General features: G+C 37.2%; 2 protein-coding genes across 7 annotated transcripts in view; one reads left to right on the forward strand and one right to left on the reverse strand.

Annotated features, from left to right (window-relative positions):
* The first annotated feature begins 3,704 nt into the window (after positions 1–3,704).
* LOC150058407 (RNA 2',3'-cyclic phosphatase ANGEL2) lies at positions 3,705–21,970 on the forward strand. 5 transcript variants are annotated; one of them, XM_090341209.1, is made up of 9 exons: positions 3,705–3,875; positions 5,562–5,884; positions 11,166–11,422; positions 12,238–12,307; positions 14,554–14,975; positions 15,713–15,839; positions 16,182–16,236; positions 17,745–17,908; positions 20,222–21,970. In XM_090341209.1, exons 1-9 carry the CDS (start codon positions 3,817–3,819, stop codon positions 20,371–20,373), a joined length of 1,629 nt encoding a protein of 542 aa, XP_090197335.1. In that variant the 5' UTR covers positions 3,705–3,816; the 3' UTR covers positions 20,374–21,970. The 5 variants fall into 5 exon arrangements, with proteins under 5 accessions (XP_090197335.1, XP_090197339.1, XP_090197336.1 ...); XM_090341213.1 differs by lacking the exon at positions 20,222–21,970 and adding an exon at positions 18,640–18,771; XM_090341210.1 differs by lacking the exon at positions 3,705–3,875 and adding an exon at positions 3,971–4,021.
* The window catches only part of LOC150058408 (tubulinyl-Tyr carboxypeptidase 2), a 41,885-nt gene continuing 33,075 nt past the window's right edge, over positions 14,816–23,625 (reverse strand). Inside the window, exon 7 of one of the 2 annotated variants that reach the window (XM_090341217.1) lies at positions 14,816–14,920. In XM_090341217.1, the coding sequence (XP_090197343.1) occupies positions 14,896–14,920 (25 nt within the window). In that variant the 3' untranslated portion in view covers positions 14,816–14,895. The remainder of the gene's footprint in view (positions 14,921–23,625) is intronic. The other variant, XR_016536882.1, reaches the window with a different exon arrangement.

The following is a 23,625-nucleotide window of genomic DNA, read 5'->3' on the forward strand; positions in this document are numbered from 1 at the left end:
AAGAAGGAAAGAAAAAGAGAAGGAAGGAAGGAAGGAAGGAAAGAGAGAGAGAGAAGGAAGGAAGGAAGGAAAGGAAAGAAAATATGGCTCATAAGCAGGGGGGAAAAGTTAACAAAATTACATCCACAGGAAGCCCAGATAATGGCCTTAAAATACAATGATTTTAAGTGGCCTGTTTCAAATATATTAAACCAGCCAAGCATAGTGACTGAAACCTGTAATCCTACCTACTTAGGAAGCAGGCATCAATTAGAGGTCATGGTCCATAGCCAGCCCAGGTAAAAAATACATTTCCAAGACTGCAATCCATGTCTGGATGTAGTGGTGTACACCTTGTTTTCATCAAGGATTACTGCAGAATAGCTACTCATAAGGGACTTCATTTGCTTTATTGACATTTTGCTAACTATTGTAAGACCATTAATTAAATTCTCCTTCCAACTTGAGGCTTTCATTTGCTAAGCCATTAGGAAGACCAGATGTAATATTAGGCTGGCTGAAAGAACTAGAAACAGTTTGTAAAAAGAAAGGAAGTATTCTAGAGACATGAAGAATTAGGATACTACTGTACAGAATCAAGAATTGTACAAGGGAAAGAACTATGTCACCATGACAACCTGAGATATTTTTGTTGAGAGAGGTGATAGGCTCTATAGAAACAGTTTTCAGAATCTGGAGAATGAAATATATGAACATGTGTGGAAGTTAAGGGACACTTGACATTGTATTTTCGTTCTATTTTTTTTAATTTAGTCTTCCATGTGCATATTACCAAATCCCATTTTATCAGAACAAAATGACCAAAGTAATTTGTATGCCCCAAAATTACAAATGAATGCAGTGAGCATGTATGCACATCATAACCTGGGGACTTATTTCATGATATCTGGTTTCTTCAAGAAGAGAAATTTACTTCTATCAGTAGTTCAAAATGCATTACTCTACAAAAGCATTCTTACAAACATCTGAGAAATACTTCCCCTATGTATTGAAATTATACTATATTTTGATTTTTTATACTTTTGTCTTCTGCTTTTAATTTTTCTGTACTATGTTCCCAAGGGTCTACATAAAGTTCTGTTGATGTGTATTTTCTATTCAAAAAATGCTAATTAGCCAGGTATATGTTTTCACAAACATGCTTCTTTACATCTGTCACCTTACTTATTTTCACAATATTTTGCTAAACAAGTATTATCAATGCTACTTTACAGATGAGGTAACTATGATCAAAGAGGTAATATATTTGCCTAATACTACAGCTGGGAAGTGTCAGAGTGAATGCTGAAATCCAATGATAATTGAACCTTAGGAATCTTTCCATTTCACTGTTGTAACATTCTGATTTACAATTTTGTCTTTATCCATTTCCAGGCAAACGTTATGATTTATGAAAATAAATATGTATTTGATCCTTGTACTTGCTTCTTAGCATGCAGCTGATAAAACCTGGAATTGCTTAAGTGCTAAATATCTTTTTTGTATGCTAATGAGATGACTTGTTGCTGGCACTCCTGGATAGCATGAATAAACATGATTTCTGAATTAGAACTGTTTTGTCATTGCACCTCAGGTGAGAGGAGAGATGCTGAAGGCTGAGCTAATGAAAAGTGATCCAAAGATTATGCCTATGAAACCTCCATTTAAAAAAGAAAGGAAAAGAATATGGTTCAAAGCGTTTCCAGATGGCTGAACAACATGTAGATGTCTGGAGAGTTGTGGGAAAGAGAGGGCATAAAAGTTCCATTCTCCTACCAATATGCCTTACCCTATGTGTGTTCCATCTTCCTGCTCATATCTACTCTCAAATTATAATACTCAAATTGGCTATGTTTTGGGCATATGTAGACATTAATGCCTTAAATTAAGAAAAAAAATTCTTAGCCAAGAAATGTTTCCCTTGGTATTACTAGGTTAAAATTTTGAAAATATTGTGTCATGGCCTTTGCTCACAAAGTACTTATGTCATTGTGGACACACATATAGAACAGTACTGATAAATGTAATAAACAGCAAAGCTGCCAGCACAGTCAGAAAATAGAGTAGTATAAATCAGAAACAATCCTCACTATTATGGAGGATTGCCTACTCACTGACATTTATCTGCAATCCCAAAATCAATTTTTACAGTGCAGAGTAACATCTTTAGATTTTCTCCATTGTGTTATGTGCTTCTTCCTAGATGAAGCTAAAGAAGACACTTCCTTCTTTTTCAGCCCTCATATTGTAAACAACTGTCCTCATAGCCTACTTATTGCCACCTTTCTGCATTTATTGATAATGTTGTTAAAAGGAGGAGAGTCCCCAAGCTGGATACTGGTGGCTCACACATTGTAATCCTAGCAGGTTTAGGCTTAGATTTGAGCAACTAGGGTTGAAGTTTGCTGGAGCAGATAAATCCAAGAGACTCTAATTAACCAGCAGAATGCCAAGTGGAGTTTTGGTTCAAATGGTAGAACAACAGCCTTCGCCAAAAAAAAGCACAAGTCAGAGCACAAACCTGAGTTCATGCCCCAGTGCCACTAGCACAAAAGAAAAAAAGGTTGTCAAGTAAAGTACTGTCAAGTGTTCCTAGCTTTGAGGAAATACATGTTAATTTTGAGTTAACTGTGGTTAGGTATGGTTTATAGTACTGATTGTTGACCTTGAGCTCAATGTTAAAGTAACAATATCTAAGAAAAAAATTAAACCAAAACACTAAAACACAATTATGTATTGATTGGTTGATTAAAAACTCAGAGGAGTGGTTGTATGCTAGCCTTGAGCTAGAGTTCAGGGACAACGCCCAGGCCCAGAGTTCAAGTCCCAATGATCGACAAAAAAACAAACAACTCAAAGGAAGCCAGACGCTGGTGGCTCACGCCTGTTCCTAACTACTCAGGAGGCTGAGATCTGAGGATCACAGTTCAAAGCCAGCCCAGACACAAAAGTCCATGAGAGTCTTATCTCCAATTAACCACTAGAAGACTGGGAGTGGCTCTGTGGCTCAAGGAATAGAGCATTAGCCTCGAGCCAAAGAGCTCAGGGACAGTGCCCAGGCCCAGAGTTCAAGCCCCAGGACCAACAGCACACACAACTCAGAGGAACCTAGCCTTATGCTTCCCTCTAGGAAACAGCATTAATAGAACCCAAATACTGCAAACAAGGAAAATCAACTATGCATGGGAGGGAGAGTATTTTCCAGCATTAGAACAGGAAAAAAGTCTCAGGAAACCACTACCTGAGCTACCAAAGAACCCATGAAAGCAACTGTCCAGTTTTCTAGTACCTTTGCCCATCTTCTCTCTCCATTTTATTGTTTTTCTTTTTCTTTTTTTTTTTTGGTCTTTATTTATTTATTTATCTTGCCAGTGGGGGGCTTGAACTCAGGGTCTGGGCACAGTCCCTAGACACTTCTTGCCCAAGGCGAGCAAGCTGCCACTTGAGCCACAGCGCTTTTCCTGTGTAGGTGGTTCCGGGGCATTGACGCCAGGGCTTTGCGCAGGCTAGGCCAGCACTCTACCACTAGGCCAAACTCACAGGCGTGAGCCACGCGCCCTGCTCCTTTCTCGGCTTCTTTAAGACAGATCGCGGGGAACTTTGCCCTATGCCAAAATGGCTACTCCTGCGTCACACACTCTGCGCATGCCCCTTCAACGCGATTCTCGGCTGAAGAATTCAGGGAATCTCACTGGCAGGATGGAGACTTGGCGGGCGGGACTACATCTCCCAGAATGCGTTGCAGTCCAGCTTGGCTTGATGGAGACCCGGTGATGCCGGAGGTGTTGTAGAGGCCGAGGTGGATCGCGGGGCCTGGAAAACGCGCGGCGGTGGAAGATGGAAGCGTGGCGTTACATGAGGAGAGGCTACGGCCGCTGTGTAGTGGGGAGAGGCCGGTCAGTAACGCAGGGGCCCAGAGGGAGGAGGAAGGGGCGGGCGGCCCGGGTTCACCCGGGGCGGGGCGGGCCGGGAGGAGGAAGGCGGAGGCGGAGGGTCGGGCGGCGGTGGTGTCGGGAAGCGCCTGGGACCACCCGGGGGATAGGTAAACCCGGGCCGCGGCCGGCGGGACGCTGAGGAGGCCCGGCTCGAGCGCGGCGCCGGCCTTCTGGGGAACTCGAGCCTCGACTGGCGGACCTAGAGTCCCGGAGCCCCGGCCCGCCGGCGTTCCGCCGGAGGAGCGGCCGGCCGGCCCTGGAGGGAGGCGCGGGCTGTGGATGGCTACGGTGACGGTGGTGTCTTCTCAACTTGGGCTCCTTGTAGGCCAACTTGTATGGTTTTCTTCCAAGTTCCTGTTTTGTCCGTGTTGTTTACCGGGTGTCTTTTTTCTTTCCATTGACCGACTTTGTATACATCTATTTTTTTATTTGAAAGCACTGCGAGGGGTGCTGGTTACTTTCAGCGTCGCCCTTGGAGGGCACCCGCGCAATCTTGTGTATGTTTCCCTTATAAACCTTGAAGACACGGACCTGCCTATTACCGATGAAAAGGTTGAATCGGGAAACCACGCCGTTCTGTTACATAAGTCGTGTGGATCTTGATGGCAGTTCAGTCCTGAGTACCATCTGTGAGCCGAGTATGTTAGTGCACTGAGTTAGGCACTTGTGAAGAGACCGGAATTAAAATGAGTAACAATGTCTAGGGCAGAGTGGCTAAGGTGTACCAGCTGCATCTGTCCTAAATTCAAGCCCCAGTAGTAGTAGTAGTAGCAGCAGCAGCAGCAGCGGCAGCAGTGACAGCAGTGGTAGCAGCAGCATGTTGAACTCCTGGGTTCCATCTGGTACTAAAAATTAATTCGATTATAACCTGAGCCAGCCCGGTTACAACAACAACAATAAAAGCATCTAGTTAAATAACTGCAAATGCAGAAAATAAGTATTGTAGTCCAAGTTTTATATGTCAATAACATAATCTGTGATAAAAAATCGCTTTGCAGTTGCCATAGAATAAGGTAGAGTTCCCATATCATCCCATTAAAAATTTACAATTAAATTTATAGAACGGAATGAGACTTAATAAACTGCATGTATGCAATCAAAATGCTTTTAAAGTGAAGAGTTTTGGTGTCCTAGTAAATAATTGCTACTCTCTTTGATTTTCTTCAAGAAGAATGCCCAAAAATTAAGTAAATAAATAATGGACAAATAAAATGTGCACTCATTGATTAGCAAGAGAAACTATTCAGATATGTTTTTCTCCAAATCAAGTTGGAATACAGTTTCACTTTAAGTGTAGTCTAAAATGTGTTTATATATTATACTTGCTGTGGATTTTGTTTTTCCATTGCATTTTGTGGTGCTAGAAAACTACTCTGAATACAAGCTTGATAGGTGGTTAAGCTCTCAGTTGGAGTGTGGACTTTTTGAGGGGTCTCAGGTTTGGAGAACCAAAGTGACATTCTCTTGGCTGTTTAAGTGGGAAAATATTGAAGTACTGGTACTACTTGTTACTTTTCCTTTCACCTTTCAGATTTAGAAGTCAGATTTTAAATATTAGATGCTCTCTTGCTTGAGGAAACATTAAAGTTTTGTGTACTATAGCTGAACAAAAAGCAGTGCCTTAAAATGTATATTTATTTCTTTTAGATACCCCATGTTTCCCCATCACCCGAAGACTCTGGGCAGAGACTGGACCACACCATGGGAGAATCTGCAAAAATGTTGCTGGAACCGACATTTTTCTAGTTGTATGAGGTGGCCTGGACATTATTCTCGTGTTCCATACCCATACTTGAGTAGTAGGCATTTTTCACTAAAATGGAGACCACCTTGTTTGTTTGAGTCTAGGACTCAGTATCAGTATAATTGGAGACCTGACCAGCTGACCCAGACATCCTGGATTCATCTCTCTAGTTCCATCATGAACTCTGAGGGAGATGAGCCCTCATCCAAACGAAGAAGACTCCAAGGTAAAGGTATAAATCTTGTGTTGGTGAGGAAATAGACATGAATGAGAAATTAAGCTTTCATAGCTAATCCTTAAAATCATTAGAGGTCTTAATTTTCTTTTAGGAAAAAAATGAATCTTTTTTTTTTAATGAAGTCTTTTTATTTTGTACTGCATTTCTGACCGTAAAAGTAAAAGTGATTATAGACAAAATAAGGTTGAAAAAGAATGGCGAAATAGATGAAAATATTGAGTTTTAGAACGACTTTCACATCCATTATTTTTGAAATGAAACAAAAGTCCTTTGATGATTTTGAAACTGATAGATGTATTCTTGTAAGTCAGAGAGCTACAAAAATGTGATTTTGTGCTTTTATCTGTAATTGTAACTTTTTGTATAAGATAAAAAAATTCAGTAGAAATAATTATAAATGAACAAATTTTCTTCAAAAATAAGATTTTCATTTCTTACATCTATATTTGTCAAGTTGGGCACTATAGATAAAATATTGAGTCTGTCAAAATGTTGTCTTTTAGAAAGGATATTTAATGTTAAGAATGTTTTTTAAATTGATATCTATTTTTTTTCATATTCTTTTATTCTGAACAAATCATGAGGCTTTCTCTATGCTGCCACCTCCCATATCCCCAGCTAACTCCAACCCCAAAAATTATGTCTTGTATTTGGAAGTTTTCAGTGAAAATAATTTCTTTGAAGATGTTTGAAGTGTTAATATATAGAGAATTGTCATGTAAATTTGTTAAAGGAAGATACTAAGAGTCAATGTCCCAAAAGTCAGAGCTACAAGACTGAGTTAGTGTACCCTTTGGTTCCTTCTGCTTTTGTTGCCAGAAAGTAGTCCACAGGCGTCAAATGGGTTCCAAGTAGAGTTTTTAAACTAATTTTCAAGCAAATGAATAATTTGTTGCTACATAGGTACAAAGAACCTAGTTAGAATAGACAAACATAGCACCCACTACCTGACGAATGTAACCATAACCCCTCTATATATTACCCTGACAATAAAAAAAAGAATAAACATATAAAACAACATTCAAAACACTCAAAATTTAAAATGTGCTGGGCCCCAGAGCCTCACGCCTATAATCTTAGCTACTGAGAAGAGGAGGATGCTGCTTGAGACCAGCCTGGGCAGAAAAGTTCACAAGACCCCATCTCAACCTGTAGCTGGAGGCTGGCTTCCTACTCTGTGTAGGTGGCCGAAATTGATAGGATCATGGTTCCAGGTCAGCCCAGTCAGAAAAGTCTATGAAACTCTACTCGCTGGAGGAAAACTGGATGTGGTGGTACATACTTGTCATCCTACCAATGACGGATGCCTGAAGAGCATGCATCACTGTTTAGGCACCTGCCCACAAGGAAGTCAGACTGTGTGTAAAATAACCAGAACAGAAAAGGGCTGGACATATGGTTCAGCTGAAGAGCTAAGTAGTTTTAAAATCATCGTACCATTTTCTCCTTATCCCTAAAAGTAAATGTGTAATTTAACTCCAACATTTGGAGATAAACAAGTGTTTATTAGAATGAATAAAAGATATATTTAAAGGCATTAAAATTAAAGCCTAAGAGTAATTATCTGCTATATGTAAGTCCTGGTCTATATGATATGCTCACATTCCTTTGTATTTCTACAAAGGTTCTGATATGTGCATCAGATCTGATATGCTCTTCCTTTGTCCTCTTACAAGTGTGTTTTGTTCTCAGATGGAGCTATAATAATGACATAAACGTGGACTTAAGAAATACCCTCTGTCTACATTTATACTCTACCATTGGTTGTGTGAATTGGAGGGAGGGGCTAATTAACCTCTTTTTCTCTTTGGTTTCCTATATTGTAAAAGAACACCCACTTTGAAAGTCTATTGAGGGTAAAATGATGTATGTCAAAGTATTTAATATGAAACTATCATAGTAGGTACGCAGAAAATTGTGATGATGTTTTCCCTTTCATGGATTGGGTTAACATTGACATACTAATAATCATTTATTGAAACCTGACTCTTTATATATCCATTCTTCCTAGGTATTGTGAATAAGGAAAAGCTCTTCGTTAAGCCATATTTGTGACTTCTGATATTTCACTAATACTTTCCAATCAAGAAAACTACATTCTAACTTGCCTATCACTTTAAAGTGGTATTTGAAGGATTTGTGTGACACAATTGTGACTTTTTAATTAGGCAGCCCAAAAAAACTGATCAGGCCTATTGCTTACTTTCTTTGATTCATCTATCTTCTCTGCTGTGATCACCTTGTTCCTCCTGACATGGAAGGTATATAAGTTTTTGCAGTGTGAATTTATGTTGTGAAGTATATGAAGGCCAAAGACTATTCACTGTCAGTTTTGAAATTGTCTTCCAAGGAACCCTACCACTGAACACATTATGCAAATGCAGTCAGGATAAAATGTTTATTTACCCCTTTATCCTAGTCATAGCCCTGACATGCTAGAAATGGGCAGTAAGCCTTAACATCAAAAGCAATAATGTCGGGCCGGGAGTTTGGTCTAGTGGTTAAAGTGCATGCCTAGCATGCACAAAGACTTGGGTTCGATTCCTTGGTACCACATACATACAAAAAAGCCAGAAGTGGTGCTGAGGCTCAAGTGGTAGAGCTCTAGCCTTGAGAAAGTCCAAGGACAGTGCTCAGGCCCTGAGCTCAAGCCCAGGACTGCCAAAAAAAAAAAAAAAAGCTATAATGTCAAAGAATTCTGTAAGCTATAGGAGTTTGAAAGTCACTGTATTTACTAGATAATCCTGATCCTGGTTATTTAAAAAGTGGAATGCCAAAAGCAATTCATTTCTACACTCATTTGTAGGACCATAAAAATCTTAATATATTTATATGCTGCTGTATGTGCATGTTATATAAGGAACAATAAGCACTTTTTTAGACTTTCATCTCATATTTTAATATGGCAGTCATAATAGGATAGTGCTTTTACTTATGATGGTAGCTTACTTGATGGAGACTTTTATGTTATGTAGGTTAAAGATTGATTTACGAGCCAGGCACTGGTAGCACTTAGCTATTCGGGAGGCTGAGATCTTGAGGGTCCCAGTTCAAAGCCAGCTGGGCAGAAAAGTCCATGAGACTCTTATGTACAATTAACCACCAGAAAACTGAAAGTGATGCTATGGCTTAAGTAATAAAAAAGTACCCTTGAGCAAAAAGCACTCAGGGAGAGCATCCAGGCCCTGAGTTCAAGCCCCTCAACCAAAAATAAAAAGGATTGAATTGTGGCTAATATAACATAAATAATCTTCAATTTGGTAATCTTTAGTGGTTTTCCACAAATCTTAAAGTAGGTCTGTGAAGTCTTAGTGCTGAGCTTTTGTTCTTCATGTTAAGTACAGGGAACTGTGATACTTTCTTACCTGGGCAGACAGGGACTAAGCAAAATTCTGTAACAGTTGAACACTTTTATTTGGTTTTGTTTCCCTCCACCTTTTTTCCTTACCCTTCTCGCAGTACTTTCATAGCGTCATCAGTCTTCTCCCTTATTCCATTCAGATGTCAGTAGTTATACAGTTATCTTCTATCATCTGGTCAAAATTTCTTTTCCTTTAGTGAAAAAGTTATCAGTTAAATAATGAGGAAAGCAAAATTATTTGTTATAGGATGTCTTAAATGTATTACTTAGTGGCAGTTGTATATAGCTTATTTATATATTGATTATAAACACAGTATCATTGTATATTTGGAAAAGTCTTCCACAATCTTGTGACTCGGATAACTTTTTAAAAAATCATATATTTTCTTTTCATTTTTTTTTTACCCCATCACAATTTAACCTTAATTTTTTAGTGATAAGATTTTAGAGCTGGGCACAGTGGCTCACGCCTGTAATCCTAGCTACTCAGGAGGCTGAAATCTGAAGACAGAGGTTCAGAGCCAGCCTGGGCACTAAAGTCTATGAGACACTTATCTCCAATTAATCACCAGAAAAACAGAAGTGGTGCTATGGCTCAAGGGTAGGGCATTAGCCTTGAGCTGAAGAGCTCAGGGACAGCACACAGGCCCAGAGTTCAAGTCCCACGACTGACAAAAAAAAATGTAATCCTAAAGAAATGAAAATCTTTTTATAGGTCAAGGAAGACATATAGAGCTGAAAATTTTCATATAATGCATTCATGCTTGGCTTTTCGTGTCTAAATCTATTTTCCTCTCATTAGTATTATATTTTCTCCTCTTGAGCTCATAGGTTCGCAAATAAACATCGTGTTTTTCTTCACACTTCCATGGCAGTAACATCCTTTTAATGGTGGGGTATGGGATACATCAAAGGTGCATGTGTGTATATAAACACACACACACACACACACACACACACACACACACACACACGGTAGTCATTTCAAAGACTACCTATATAGTCGTTCATGCTTTTCTATCCTCATTTCATCATTTTTTAAGAGTGTGTGATGCCTTTGCAGAATATAAACAGTGAGAAATTCCTGCTTGTTGTATGCTGATTCATCATTCATTATCATTCACTAGCATTCTGTAACAGTTGTATATAACATATAGTTTGGCTTACATTACAAGAATTTTTTAAAGATTCAGGTAGCATTTATTACACAAGATCAAGTTCACTTTACAAGTAATTTACATATTGTAACTGTGCCAGTGATTTATAATTTTTAAAATATTATCTTTAGGTAGATGTACAAAAGGGTTGCTATTCAAGTTTATAAGTATAATACATCTTGAACAATATCATACTTTTCAACATCCTCACTCTAAAAGGATTTCTTTATTTTGAGTTGTTCCACTTTGATGTTTTAAACATTAAATACTGTTTTTATATATTGCCATTCTACAACCTTCATTTGTATGTAAATCAGAATTCTGAGCTTAGCAGTCTTTCTAAAAGTTGAGATCATGTGATGATCTTATCTTCCTAGTAGAAAATAAAATGTAATGTTAAATCATTCCATTGAAAAGCTAGCTTTGACATGGCTACATTATGGTGGTTATTAAGCCACTAAATATGTCTATGATAGAGTACCTTCTTAACCACAGAGAAATGAAAAACCATACCCCTTTGTGGCACATACTCAGATCTCCAGGATGATTTACTTGATCCCTTTAAAACTGCATAATCCTTGGTGAGGCTGTCATTTTACTGACAACCTTGTAGTGTTACCACTTCTTTGGCAAAAATATTTTACTGATAGACTAGCAATTGTTTAAAATAAAAGCAAGAACTAACATATATACAGGGAACTATATAGTCTCTTTATTAAGTCTTCATATTTTGTCCAATATATTTTAACAGGTAGAATAAAAAGGAATTGGGAATATATTTGTAACCATCATAAAGAAAAATCGAGCATCTTGGGAGATAAAAATGGTGACCCCAAATTTGAAGACAGCGAGAACAAGTTTGACTTTTCGGTGATGTCCTATAATATACTTTCACAAGATTTACTCGAAGATAATTCTCACCTTTACAGACACTGTCGACGACCAGTATTACATTGGAGTTTTAGGTTTCCCAATATTCTGAAAGAAATTAAACACTTGGATGCAGATGTAAGTACAACATAATCATCAAAATTTTTTCCTTCACATAAAAGTTGGTAAATATTTTATTTGTACATTTGTGGAATAAGAAGGAAGATGTTAAAGAACAAAGGGGGAACAGTATTTCATAACATTCATGATTTCTGTGCTTTTGGTATGGATAAAAACTGTCATCTGATTTTTCACTGAAAAGAATCTGAAGGATTTCAATTATTTTGAGGTTGGGATTGTTTCAGTAATGCAAAGCTCTTGTCTAAATGATAATATTCAGATAAATCTCTAATTCTTTTTATTAGCATAAATTATGCAAAGTGAAGAATTTCCTTATGATTTTTCCATAAAGTATAATTTACTTTGGTTATATTCACTTCTCTGCTATTCTTACAGTCTCATAATACTCAAAAGATTAGTACTAATGTCCATGTAAATTCTGGATAGATAACCTTATAAGTTAAAAATATTTCTTTGGAGAACTGGAAGAATGGCTCAAGTGACAGTGCCAGGTATGAGCACAAAAGGCAAGTAAGAGCACAAGGCACTGAGTTCAAGCCCCAGCACTAGTAAAAGAAAAATTGGGGGGAAGATATTTAAGATACAAAAAGAGTGCCATGTGACTAAACGTCAGAAATTGTAAGATTGGTCATATTTGAAACCATTAACGAGATCCATGTATAGTTTTTTTTAAAAAAACATATTGTTTTATTTGAACTGTCCTTTGTTTTGGAATTTTGGAATCCTGTTTTTTAAAGATGAAAGAAAGCACAAAAAATTCTATTTGTGCCTATATGTTTTAATTTGAGCCATTTTTTTTTTAATCTCTCAAGGTTCTTTGTTTGCAAGAAGTTCAAGAAGACCATTATGGAACAGAAATCAGGCCAAGTTTGGAGTCACTGGGTACAATATAACCTGTTTTAGCCAAATTCACTTTTTAAAAAAATTAGTATGTACTAGTTGCAGAGGCTATATGACATTTTTATGCATGTTTACAGTGTTTTTCACTTAATCTCCCCTCTGTCACTCCCCCTAGCTAAATTTATGTGCTCCTACATAGCTTGCTAAAGAAAATGGGTGACATAAGTGACCTAAAAATCTTAATTTTGAAACTGATACTTCTTTTTTAAAGGTCAAAACAAGAATGAGGTATTTCAGTTGGAAAATTTCTGTGGGTACATAATTTTAATTCAAAATCCTCTTTGTTTGTGTGTGTGTGGGGGGGGGGTTGTTGTTGGTCATGGGGCTTGAACTCAGCCTGGGTGCTGTCCCTGAGCTCTTCAGCTCAAGGCTACTGTCCCACCCCTAGGCCTAGACCTGGACATTGTCAGTGAGCTCTTCACCTCAAGGCTGTTGCCCTAACCTTGAGCCAAGCCCCACTTCCCATTTTCTAGAGAGTAATTGGAAATAGAGTTTAGGTCCTTTTGTGCCTGGGCTGGCCTTGAACCTTGATCCTTAGATCTCAGCCTCCCAAGTAGCTAGGATTAAAGGCGTGAACCACCGCGTCTTCAAAATCCTTTTTTTTAATAGTTTCCTTTCTCACAATTGCTAAGTGGTTCTGCCCACCACTAGACCTCTAAGATGCTCTATGAGATCAAGATCCATTTGCTTACCTTGTCATAACAGCAGAGTCAACCAGTACCTTATGGATAAAAACTACAGACATACGTGAAGAAACTCTTTTAGAGATAAGTCTTCTGTGGTCACACAGATTTGAGAAATCTGCATTCATTCAGCAAGTATTCTTTGAATCCCTACCACTGACTATGCATTGTGTGAGGCAGTGAATTCGAGCAGTTAGCCAAACAGGTAAAGAGGTCATCTGCCTTGTGGAATGTACATGCTAGTGGAGAAAAGCTGACAATAAAACAAGTAAGTGAATAATATAATAAGTAATGATCCTTTTCTGGAAAAGAATCAGGAAAGTATTTTAAACAGAATAATTAGACAAAGTGATATTTCAGCAAAGACTTGGAGAAGTGAAGGAAGAGGTGTACCTAGAGCATTCCAGATGCAGAGAAAACATGACTCTGATATTAAAATGTGGTAAAAGGCCAGAGTGAAGCCAAGTTTGAAATGGAGTGAGGAGGAAAAGTTATAAGATCTTACAGTCATTGTCACACTGAGTTTTTCTATGTTGGAACTGAAAGAGTCATAATACTCATCCATTTTAAGGACTTAAGTCGGCCATTAAAAAGACCTGTTAGATTCATGTGTATGCATTTTGCTTTGTTTCTGAGGTGGTTTTGCCATATGACCTACACTATTATTAGATTTGATCTTCCTGTCTCCATTTCCTGAGTATTGGGATGACAGATATGCACCATCACAAAAAATTTTGCCTAGCTCAAAAATGGGAATTGACGGGGCCGGGAGTTTGGCCTAGTGGTTAAAGTGCTTGCCTAGCATGCATGAAGACCCGGGTTCGATTCCTCGGCACCACATGCATAGAAAAAAGCCAGAAATGGTGCTGAGGCTCAAGTGGTAGAGCTCTAGCCTTGAGAAAGTCCAAGGACAGTGCTCAGGCCCTGAGCTCAAGCCCAGGACTGGAAAAAAAAAAAAAAAAATGGGAATTGAGCCTAGCGGAAGAGTGCTTGCCTCATATGCACCAAGACTAGTTTTGATTCCTCAGTTACCACATGCATAGAAAAAGCCAGAAGTGGTGCTGTGGCTCAAGTGGTAGAGGTCTAGCCTTGAGAAAGCCCAAGGACAGTGCTCAGTTCCTGAGTTCAAGCCCCAGGACTGGGGGGAAAAATGGATAATCCAGTGGTAGATCAGGAGTTTGAGGCCAGCTTAGACTGCATAGGAAGACTGCTTCTAAAAACACAGAAGAGAGAGAAGCAAAAGCACAGAGAGAAAGTAGGATATTTTCCATTTTCTTTCCTGTCCTTTTTTCTTCCTCTAGTGGTAGGGATCAAGCCCAGAAGCTTACTCATACTAAGCAAATGTTCTAGACCACTGAACTACTTCCCTAGCTCCAGTCGTAGGCCTAGTCTTTTGGTTTGTATTTATTCCAGGACTTAATACATCCTGTTGCATTGTGCAAAGTACACTTCATTAAACATTGTCCAAAAATATTATCAGAGCTGTAGTTTGACAAATGTGTGTTATAAACAGTACATTCTTTGAAATCCATTTCTCTTTTATAGGTTATCATTGTGAATATAAGATGCGGACAGGAAGGAAACCTGATGGCTGTGCCATTTGTTTCAAGCACTCCAAATTTTCACTTTTATCAGTGAATCCAGTGGAATTCTACCGTCCTGATATTCCTCTATTGGACAGAGATAATATAGGATTAGTTTTACTCCTACAGCCTAAAATTCCACGTGCTGCTACTTCTTCCATCTGTGTAGCTAATACACATCTATTGTATAATCCAAGGCGAGGCGATATTAAACTTACCCAGTTGGCAATGCTGTTGGCAGAAATTTCCAGTGTTGCCCATCAAAAAGATGGCAGCTTCTGTCCTGTTGTTATGTGTGGTGACTTTAATTCTGTTCCTGGTTCTCCACTCTATAGTTTCATAAAAGAAGGGAAATTGAACTATGAAGGACTTGCCATAGGAAAGGTAAGTGCTTACTTCATCATTCTTAGGTGGTTGCTCTGTTCATCAAACTGTGAGGCTAGTCATTATGTGGTGTTCAAAAACCTTAACAACCCACTACTTTATCTTACCTGTACCTCATCATAAGTAACTTATACATTTGGCTTTGTTTCATCTTTTTTCATCTGCTTAGTATTAGCAGTCAGCAAAAATAAATAAATACAAATTTTTAAAAATGGAAAAAGAAAAGCACTGACAGACATGGATAGCTTAGTGTTTACAAGGTAGCAGGGTAGAATTTTAAATGCTGGATGTGGGCAATATGGTTAGCAAAATAGTAATATAAATTTTCCTTTACACAATAATAGCTGTTCTAGTTCTTTAGCATAATTCACCCACATTATTGTCATTATGTTTTCCTCTGCCTAATTTAGATGATTTAATCTTTATTGGAAGCCAAAATTTCCTTGGATGATAGTTTTAAATTTTACAAGATTTTTTTTACACATTTACTATTTAATATAAGAACTATATACCTGCTAGCAAAAGGGAAAGGCAATATTAGTTCAAATTAAGAAAAGTATACATCAGAACACTATCATTTTCATGAAAATGATAAGCACTTTCTGAACTATATTTGAACATGATAAGCACAGTCTTATAGTGAATGAAAGGTAATTTTAATTACCTTTAAGACATTAATTTTTTAATACATAAATAAAAGTCTGTTCACTTAAGATACCTGTTGAAATTTTGTTTAGGTATCTGGCCAGGAACAATCTTCACGGGGACAAAGAATTTTATCTATGCCCATTTGGCCCCCAAACCTAGGTATCTCACAGAGCTGTGTGTATGAGGTACAGCAGGTACCAAAAGTAGAAAAGACAGGTAAGTGTTTGCAGTACATTTTGTCAGTCGGCTGGGTAATAATGCTCCCTTTGAAGACAAAACTAAATTTCAAAGGGATAGTATCTCAGATGTGAATATTCATATCTATGTGTAGCTATGAACTTCCATAATTGCCTATGCATGACCTACTTGCATGTTGCCTTAGAATTGTTTTTATTTTTCCCAGTCTAGACTGGAGGATAAAATATTTAATTCAGCATCTGTCTAAACTAGATACATCTTCAGCGTCATTTCTAGTCCGCTAAACCAAGGCTAAACCAAGTCAAAGTAGAAGTGAACTTTATGCCAGTAGAATCAACACATTTCTCTCTTTTCTTTCAGATGGTGAGATGACACAAGCACAGCTGAGGGAAACTGACGTCCTGGTAACAGAAAAGTGAGTTCTGGAGAGCAGCAATACTTTCCCTGACTGTGTGGAGTAGAAAATTATTTCTCAAATATTTGGATCAAAATGAAGATGATAATAGGGAGTACTGGACCTTAAGTCATGACAAAAATTCCTGTCCTGACTGTGCTGTTTTTGAGATGTTTGTTTTTGCATAAGAAATTCAGTATTTCCTGTGTTCAGTTCCTCAAAAATCTAAGTTTAAGCCCCAGTACCACACACAAACACACAACGCGCGCGCACGCATAGTGTATTTATATGTATAGCTGTTGTCTATAAACAAAATTTTTCAAGCTAGTGCAGTTGCTCACACCTGTAATCCTAGCTACCCAGGAGGCTGAGATCTGAGGATCCTGGTACAAAGCCCGTCCTAGCACTAAAGTCCATGTGAGACTCTTATCTCCAATTAACCACTAGAAAATGAGAAGTGGCACTGAACTGCTCAGGGACAACACCCAGGCCCAGAGGTAGGGTGGTAGCTTTGAGCTGAAGAGCTCAGGGACAGCGCCCAGGCCCAGAGTTCAAGCCCCATGACCGACCAAAACCAGAAAAAAAAGAAAAAAAAGTCACAGTAATACAGCAATTTGAAAGATATCTATTTTACTTTTTTATATGTTTATAGTAAGACAGTCTCACAATATAGCTCAGGCTGGAGTCAAACTGACAAGATCCTCCTGGCTCAGCTTCACAAGCTCTTAGATTATGGACATGTACCACTTCACCTGGCCTTAGTTGAAATTTCTGTGTGTATATCAGTCTGTGCTGGGGCTTAGACTCAGGAGGTAGACACTGTTCTTGAGCTTCTTTTGCTTAAGGATAGGACTGTTATCACTTGAACAACAACTCCACTTCTAGCTTTTTGGTGGTTCATTGGAGGTAGGAGTCTCATGGTCTTTCCTGCCTATCTGGCTTTGAACTATGATCCTCAGATTTCAGCAACCAGATTTATTTACATTTAATAATACTATAAGTAAAGGAAAGTCATCTGATATCAAAAGTTGCTAAGTCCTGGAATATGGCTCAAGTAGTTGCAGACCTGCCTAGCAAACTCAAAGCTTTTAGTTCAAATCTCAGTATCAACAAAATAAAGAAAAAACAAAACTATAAGTTGGAAGTTAAGAGATAATAAACATGACTTTATTAAAGCAATGGCCAGAGATTTTTTAGTATTTCCTCAGCACCTAAAAGGATGCCTAGAACTTAGTAGATGCTTGGTTATCATTTGGTGAATTTTTTAAATGGTCAAAATTTGTATGGCATAAGTGATGCTTAAAATTATGTTAACAGACATGATTTTTAAGCCCTCTACCCATTCATAATGTCACCTATATTTGTTGCAAAAATAAAATATAAGCTTCTGTAAGAAGCTATCTTAAGATATAGTACAAGTAGAGTGTGTCATAATCTAGAAATTGAAGGACAGTTACTTTAAATAGAACAAATGTATGGAAGTCATGAAAAACCTGATGGATACTAATTACTTTTTCTTCTTGATTTAGAGTATCTTCACATTTACAGCACCATTTCAGCTTGTCTTCTGTTTATTCACATTACTTTCCTGACACTGGAATTCCAGAAGTGACCACCTGCCATTCTCGAAGTGCCATAACTGTAGATTACATTTTTTACTCTGCAAAAAAGGAAGTCACTGCTGGGCAGCCAGGTAAATAAAAACTATATAATCTTAGTTATGCTGGAGAGCACAGTGGCCAGAACCAAGGCTGCAGTTGAGTAAATTAGCTAACATCTAGAAGTAGTTCTGGATTTAAAAATTGGAGCCAGAAATTAGATATCACAGCTATGATCCTAGCTACTCAGGAGACCGAGATCTGAGGCTCAAGGTTCAAGGCCAGCCTGAATAGGAAAGTTGGTCAGACTTATCTCCAATTACGACCAGAAAATCAGAAGTGATGCTGTGGCTGAAAGTGAAAAAGCTCAGGGACAGTGCCTAGGCCCCAAGTTCAAGCCCATGATCAACAAAAAGGAGGAAAAACAAAAGGAAATTAGAGATGTTGTAAGTAGACAAATGGGCAGTATATATTAATGGGTCAGATAACTGCCTGCATATATCAGAGAGAGGTAGTAAAGCAAATTATTGCCTATTATATCCTTGGTTCTACCATCCAGTTCCAGTCAGTTCCTGAGTTATCTTTTGTACTTCTTTTATAAAATTTTATTACAAATGTGATGTACAGAGGGATTGTAGTTACATAAGTCAAGTCATAAGTACATTTCTTCTTCCTGTTCCCTCCCTCATTCTCTCCCACGTTTTCCCCTTCTGGATTCCCTCCCCATTAAGTAGTATAGTTCATTTCCTACATAGTGTCTAGTAAGTAGCACTACTGAATTGCTTCACCTTTTGTCCTGTGCTTCCCCTTCCCCTCCCCAAATCAGATAAACTCATATACCAGACAAAAGGTACAAAAATCAAAAGCAGCAACAAAATGGAATAAACCAAAGAAAAAGAAGAAGGAAACAAGCAAACAAAAAGCCTCATTTCTATTTCTTGGAGTTCATATCAATAAGCATGATCACATGCACACAGCTGTTCATTTTTATTTGCTATAACCTTAGATTTTTTTTTTTGCGATAAAAACACATTAAGAGTGGTCATACAGTTTTGTGGTGAAGTTTTACTAAGGCATGCTGCCTTCATTGTAGAACAGGCTATGTTAACACTGGAATATTGGAACTTTCTGAGGAAGAAAAGTTTGTAATATGACTATGACTTTTTCTTTGTATGACTCAAATAAGGTCAGTTGTACACACTAACCAGAATGATTTTAAATGGAGAAGAAAATGATCTAAAAATAATCCAAAATATCTTTTAAAAGCCCAAAATAATAATCCAGAATAATCCAAAAATCTTTTGCAGAAATTTGGAATCTTACCTATGGGCAGCCCTTTTTCTCTGATTTTCCCTTTCTGTCTATATGTGCTACCTCGTCTTCCCCTATTTCCTTTTGGGGATTACGTTATTAGTATTGCCTTCTAGAGATAAGACTCCTTCCCCTAACCCAGGCTTTATAAAATATACTGTAGAGGGCCAGGAGTTTGGCTTAGTGGTAGAGTGCTTGCCTAGCATGCACAAAGACCTGGATTCAATTCCTCAGTACCACATACTTAGAAAAAGCTGGAAGTGGTGCTGTAGCTCTAGTCTTGAGAAAGCCTAAGGACAGTGCTCAGGCCCTGAGTTCAAGTCCCAGGACTGACCAAAAAAAAAAATTACATTGCACAGAAGTTACTGAAGTTGTTATGCCTATGACAGTGCACTAGGTGGCAGGAGAATGTTATGGATCAGCATTTCAGATGCCTGAGAGAATACTTCTGTTCCCTTTAGAAGGAACTGGAACTGAATTATATTATTCTCCAATCACCTCATGAACTTCCCAGTGACTATGGTTGAATCTGTTTAGTTTTACAAAATTAACCATAGACAAATATTTAGGGAGTCTCAAATTAATCTTAACATGTTTGTATATTCCAATATTTTTCCCAAATATTTTGCAGAAATGGAAATAAAAAACATACCTGACATAGAAATAACATCATAAACTGTTGGAAATTATAATTAGTCTATGATTCAAAACCTTAACCATGTTTTTAAAACATGCAAATTACGTGTTCTAAAGAAGTATAAAGTTAGCTGGGCACGGTGCTCACACCTATAATCCTAGCTACTCACGAGGCTGAGATCTAAGGACCTAGGTTCAAAGCCAGCCTGGGCACAAAAGAACCTGAGACTCTTATCTCCAGTTAGCCTCTAGAAAATGTAAGTGGGGCTTGGCTCAAGGATAGGGTGGTAGCCTTGAGCTGAAAAGCTCAGGGACCGTGCCCAGGCTAAGTTCAAGCCTCATGACCTACCAAAAAAAAAAAAGTATGAAGTTCTATTTCCTCACTTTGAAGACAGGATTTATATGATTAGTTTACCATGACCTGGGGACAGTTTCACCAAGTGTGTGTTTCTTTAATGTAGGAGCAGAAACTGCTTTGGTTGGTGGCTTGAAACTTCTAGGTAGATTATCACTTCTCACAGAACAAGACTTATGGACTGTAAATGGACTTCCCAATGAAAACAACTCCTCAGATCATCTGCCTTTATTGGCTAAGTTCAGACTTGAGCTTTGATTCTTCTTTATCATTTTCTTTTAAATTTATATTTTCAAAGAATGTAGTAAAGTTCTTAAAGGTTTGCATGTTTATTTTTATGCTGTGGGTTTTCTGAAATTGTGTTAAATGCTTGGAACATATCAGAAGAAACAAGTTTACAATATTTTTTCAATAGTGAAAATATTTTTACTGATAGTTGAGATCTAAATACTCTTTATTATCAAAGAGATTAAATATTTTTTATTCTGAATCCTAGTAACATTAACAATGGTGTTTCAGTGTAATGAATCTTCTTTAGTCTTCTGGGTAAAGAAGTTTACTTCATGGTTTTGAGAAGCTTTATAAAGGATCCAAAGTTTCTGAGTTTTGCGAGCCACAGTATTTTCCTTTTCAGAAGGCCTGATTTCAATGGGAGAACATGACGTTTATAAAGTCCTCATTCGTTCATCTCAGAAATCATTAGGTCTTTAATAGATGTCCATCTTTTTTAATGTTTGAAGGGTTTGATAATGCTTTTAAGAAAAAAATGCTTTATCCATCTTTATACTGCCCTGAGCAATGTTTTGTGCCTGTATTTTGTTGGTAGGAAAACAAGATTCTTCATGTAAGCCCATTCTTGCTAGCTGTAGCAGACAGCAGTGGCCCAAGAAAGTCAGAGACTTGGGTTGTGCCTTGCTCTGGCAGGCTTTTCTTTTTTTCTGTTTAGTTCCAAAAAAAGATCCCTGGGTTGGGGAATACTTTTATTTTTACTGAAACATTTCAGCAGAAATTTATTCGGAAAATTGTCTTTAGAACACAGTGGCAGCTCTGAGATTACTTTTGTTATTCCCAGAAGTTTGACAAAGTAGTAAAACTACTGGGAGATACCAGCATGAAGTCTTAAAGCTCTTTTGTTGTTTTCACTGTTGCTTTAAATGATTCATTTCTCAAATGTTTTTTAGTGATACACTCACATGAGATGGTACTTAACAGTTTTTATGAAGTGTTAGAAGCAGAACTCATAAATCTGGTAGTTGGCTGTTGACAAGTATTTGTAAAAAATAAAAAATCGGGGCCTGGAGTTTGGCCTAGTGGTAGAGTGCTTGCCTAGCATGCAAAGACCCAGGTTCAATTCCTCAGTACCACAGGTATTGAAAAAGCTGGAAATTGTGCTGTGATTCAAGTGGTAGAGCTCTAGCCTTGAGAAAGACCAAGGACAGTGCTCAGGCCCCAAGTTCAAGGCCCAGGACTGGCACATAAATAAATAAATCAGAGTATAAAATGTGGAAGTTTCCTCTGTTCTTTAGATAGTAGGATCAGGAATTACATTTTTTCTAAGTAGTCATTTTGCACCAAATTATAAATAAAGTTTTCACAGTGGCTTTTATTAATAGAATGTTTTATCTTAGAAAACAGCAGTAATATTCAACTTTATAAAGTTTTATACTAAGGTTTGGAGTTGTGATTGAGGAGATAGAGTGCCAGCTAAAGAGCACAAGTGTCAGATAATGAATTCAAGTCCTAGTCTCAGAAAAATAAAACTTTTGTACTAAATCACTTACTATAATTATTTTTAAATAAAAGAAGCAAAAGCCTCAGAAGAGGCAATGGTTTATGAAGCTATCTAAAAAATAGTTCTGGGTGAATAGTTAAATATTTCTCCACTTTTTAAAATTTTTGTTTACAATATTAACTAGTTCCAAGATTGTCCACATTTTTTCAGAAGTAGTTTGTGGACTATTATATATCTTTGAGTCGTAGCTCTAGTCATCATCAAATTACAATGATAGTCCAATTGCCCCTTTATAGTAGTAGGGAAAGAAAAATGATTTGTTGATTAATAACCATTCTGTATTGAATGAATTTATTAGCAAATGGTTTTATTATAAAGAGATCATTCTTGAAAACCTGTATAAATTTAATTTTTTATATTCTGATTAATGTATTATAAATTTAGACTTGTTTCATGTGCTTTACTTTGATATAGTTGATCTGTAAATTGCTTTCTATGTTAGCTTATCAGATGAAGGATTATTTAATGGACCAGAAGACAGTGGATAAAAATAACTTTTAAGTTAAATAAATACATACTTCTGTTTTCAATTTCTATTGTCAGTTACTGGAGACTTGACAAAAAAATCTGGTTAACACAGAAAATAAATCTTAAATGTTACACTATCCAAGCTTTAAACACAGAATTGTGACATAATAAACCTCTGGCCTCATTATACTTTTTCTTCTGAATATAATATGCAAATTTGAAATTTGTCCTTTTTTGGAAGTCAACAACCTCTTTAATCTGTTGTGGATGGAAGTGAGGAGGAAGGGAGGGAGACAAGGAAAAGAAAAGAATGTAAGTGGTTAAGGAAACAGGCATCAGATCATTTGTACTTTGTACCTGTAAATTTTGTAATAAACTGTTAAGACCTGTAAATTTTGTAATAAACTGTTATACATCTGTGTGTGAAGGTTTGTGGTAAATGTTTAAAGTGTATAAGCTGACCTGTTTCCTGGTCTTAAACAATTTCATTTCATCGGGGAGAAGGATGTGTTTTTTTGTTGTTTTGTTAGTGATGGAGCTTGAACTCTGGGCGTAGGCACTGTCCCTGAGCCTTTCAGCTCAAGGCTAGCACTCTACCATTTGAAGGCTAGCACTCTACCATTTGAGCCACAGTGCTACTTCCTTCATTTCATTTTATAGCCTTTATTATTTAGGGAAAACTAAAACACAATTGAACTGAGATATGCTGAAATGAAGTACTATTTATATAGTCTAAAAATTACAAAAGAGGAAAGGTAAGAGAATGATAAATTTGTTCACTTAGGTCAAGTATGTAGTAAGAAGACAACAAAAACAAATTTTTAAACCTGACCACTTTTGGATTTTAGAAGAAACACAACTCTTTAAGTTTCCAGAATGATTTTTATTAAAGTCCATGCGGTATATAAACATACAAGTGATGAGAAAACCGTAACTTGAAACATGCATTTATCTGGCATTCTCTAAAATACCATTGTACAAGTTTTCATTGACTTAGAAAAATACCCACTAAAACAATCACAATTATTCTCAAAGATTTAAAAAAAAATGTATTGGCCAGAACAAATTTCAAGAGAATAAACAAGATTCTGAATTGTATGTCAAAAAAACTGTACAAGATTGTACATAAAACTATAGTTTACAAAAGCCTTGGGTATAGTAAGAATACTGAATTAAGATTTCCAAAGTTCTGTTATCAATATCTATTAATAAAATCCTTATGAAATAATTGACTTAGAAAAAGTGAGATG

Source organism: Megascapheus bottae, chromosome 10 (genome assembly GCF_031878675.1).
Source record: "Megascapheus bottae isolate mThoBot1 chromosome 10, mThoBot2.hap1, whole genome shotgun sequence".
In the NCBI taxonomy this organism is placed as follows: domain Eukaryota; kingdom Metazoa; phylum Chordata; class Mammalia; order Rodentia; family Geomyidae; genus Megascapheus; species Megascapheus bottae.

Bases quoted from the DNA above. Each gene is read 5' to 3' on its own strand.
- LOC150058407 (XM_090341209.1), top strand. From the start codon at position 3,817: ATGGAAGCGTGGCGTTACATGAGGAGAGGCTACGGCCGCTGTGTAGTG. The intron at 3,876-5,561 runs GTCAGTAACGCA...TATTTCTTTTAG, and splicing joins TGTGTAGTGGGGAGAGGCCG to ATACCCCATGTTTCCCCATC. The intron at 5,885-11,165 runs GTAAAGGTATAA...ATATTTTAACAG, and splicing joins CAAACGAAGAAGACTCCAAG to GTAGAATAAAAAGGAATTGG.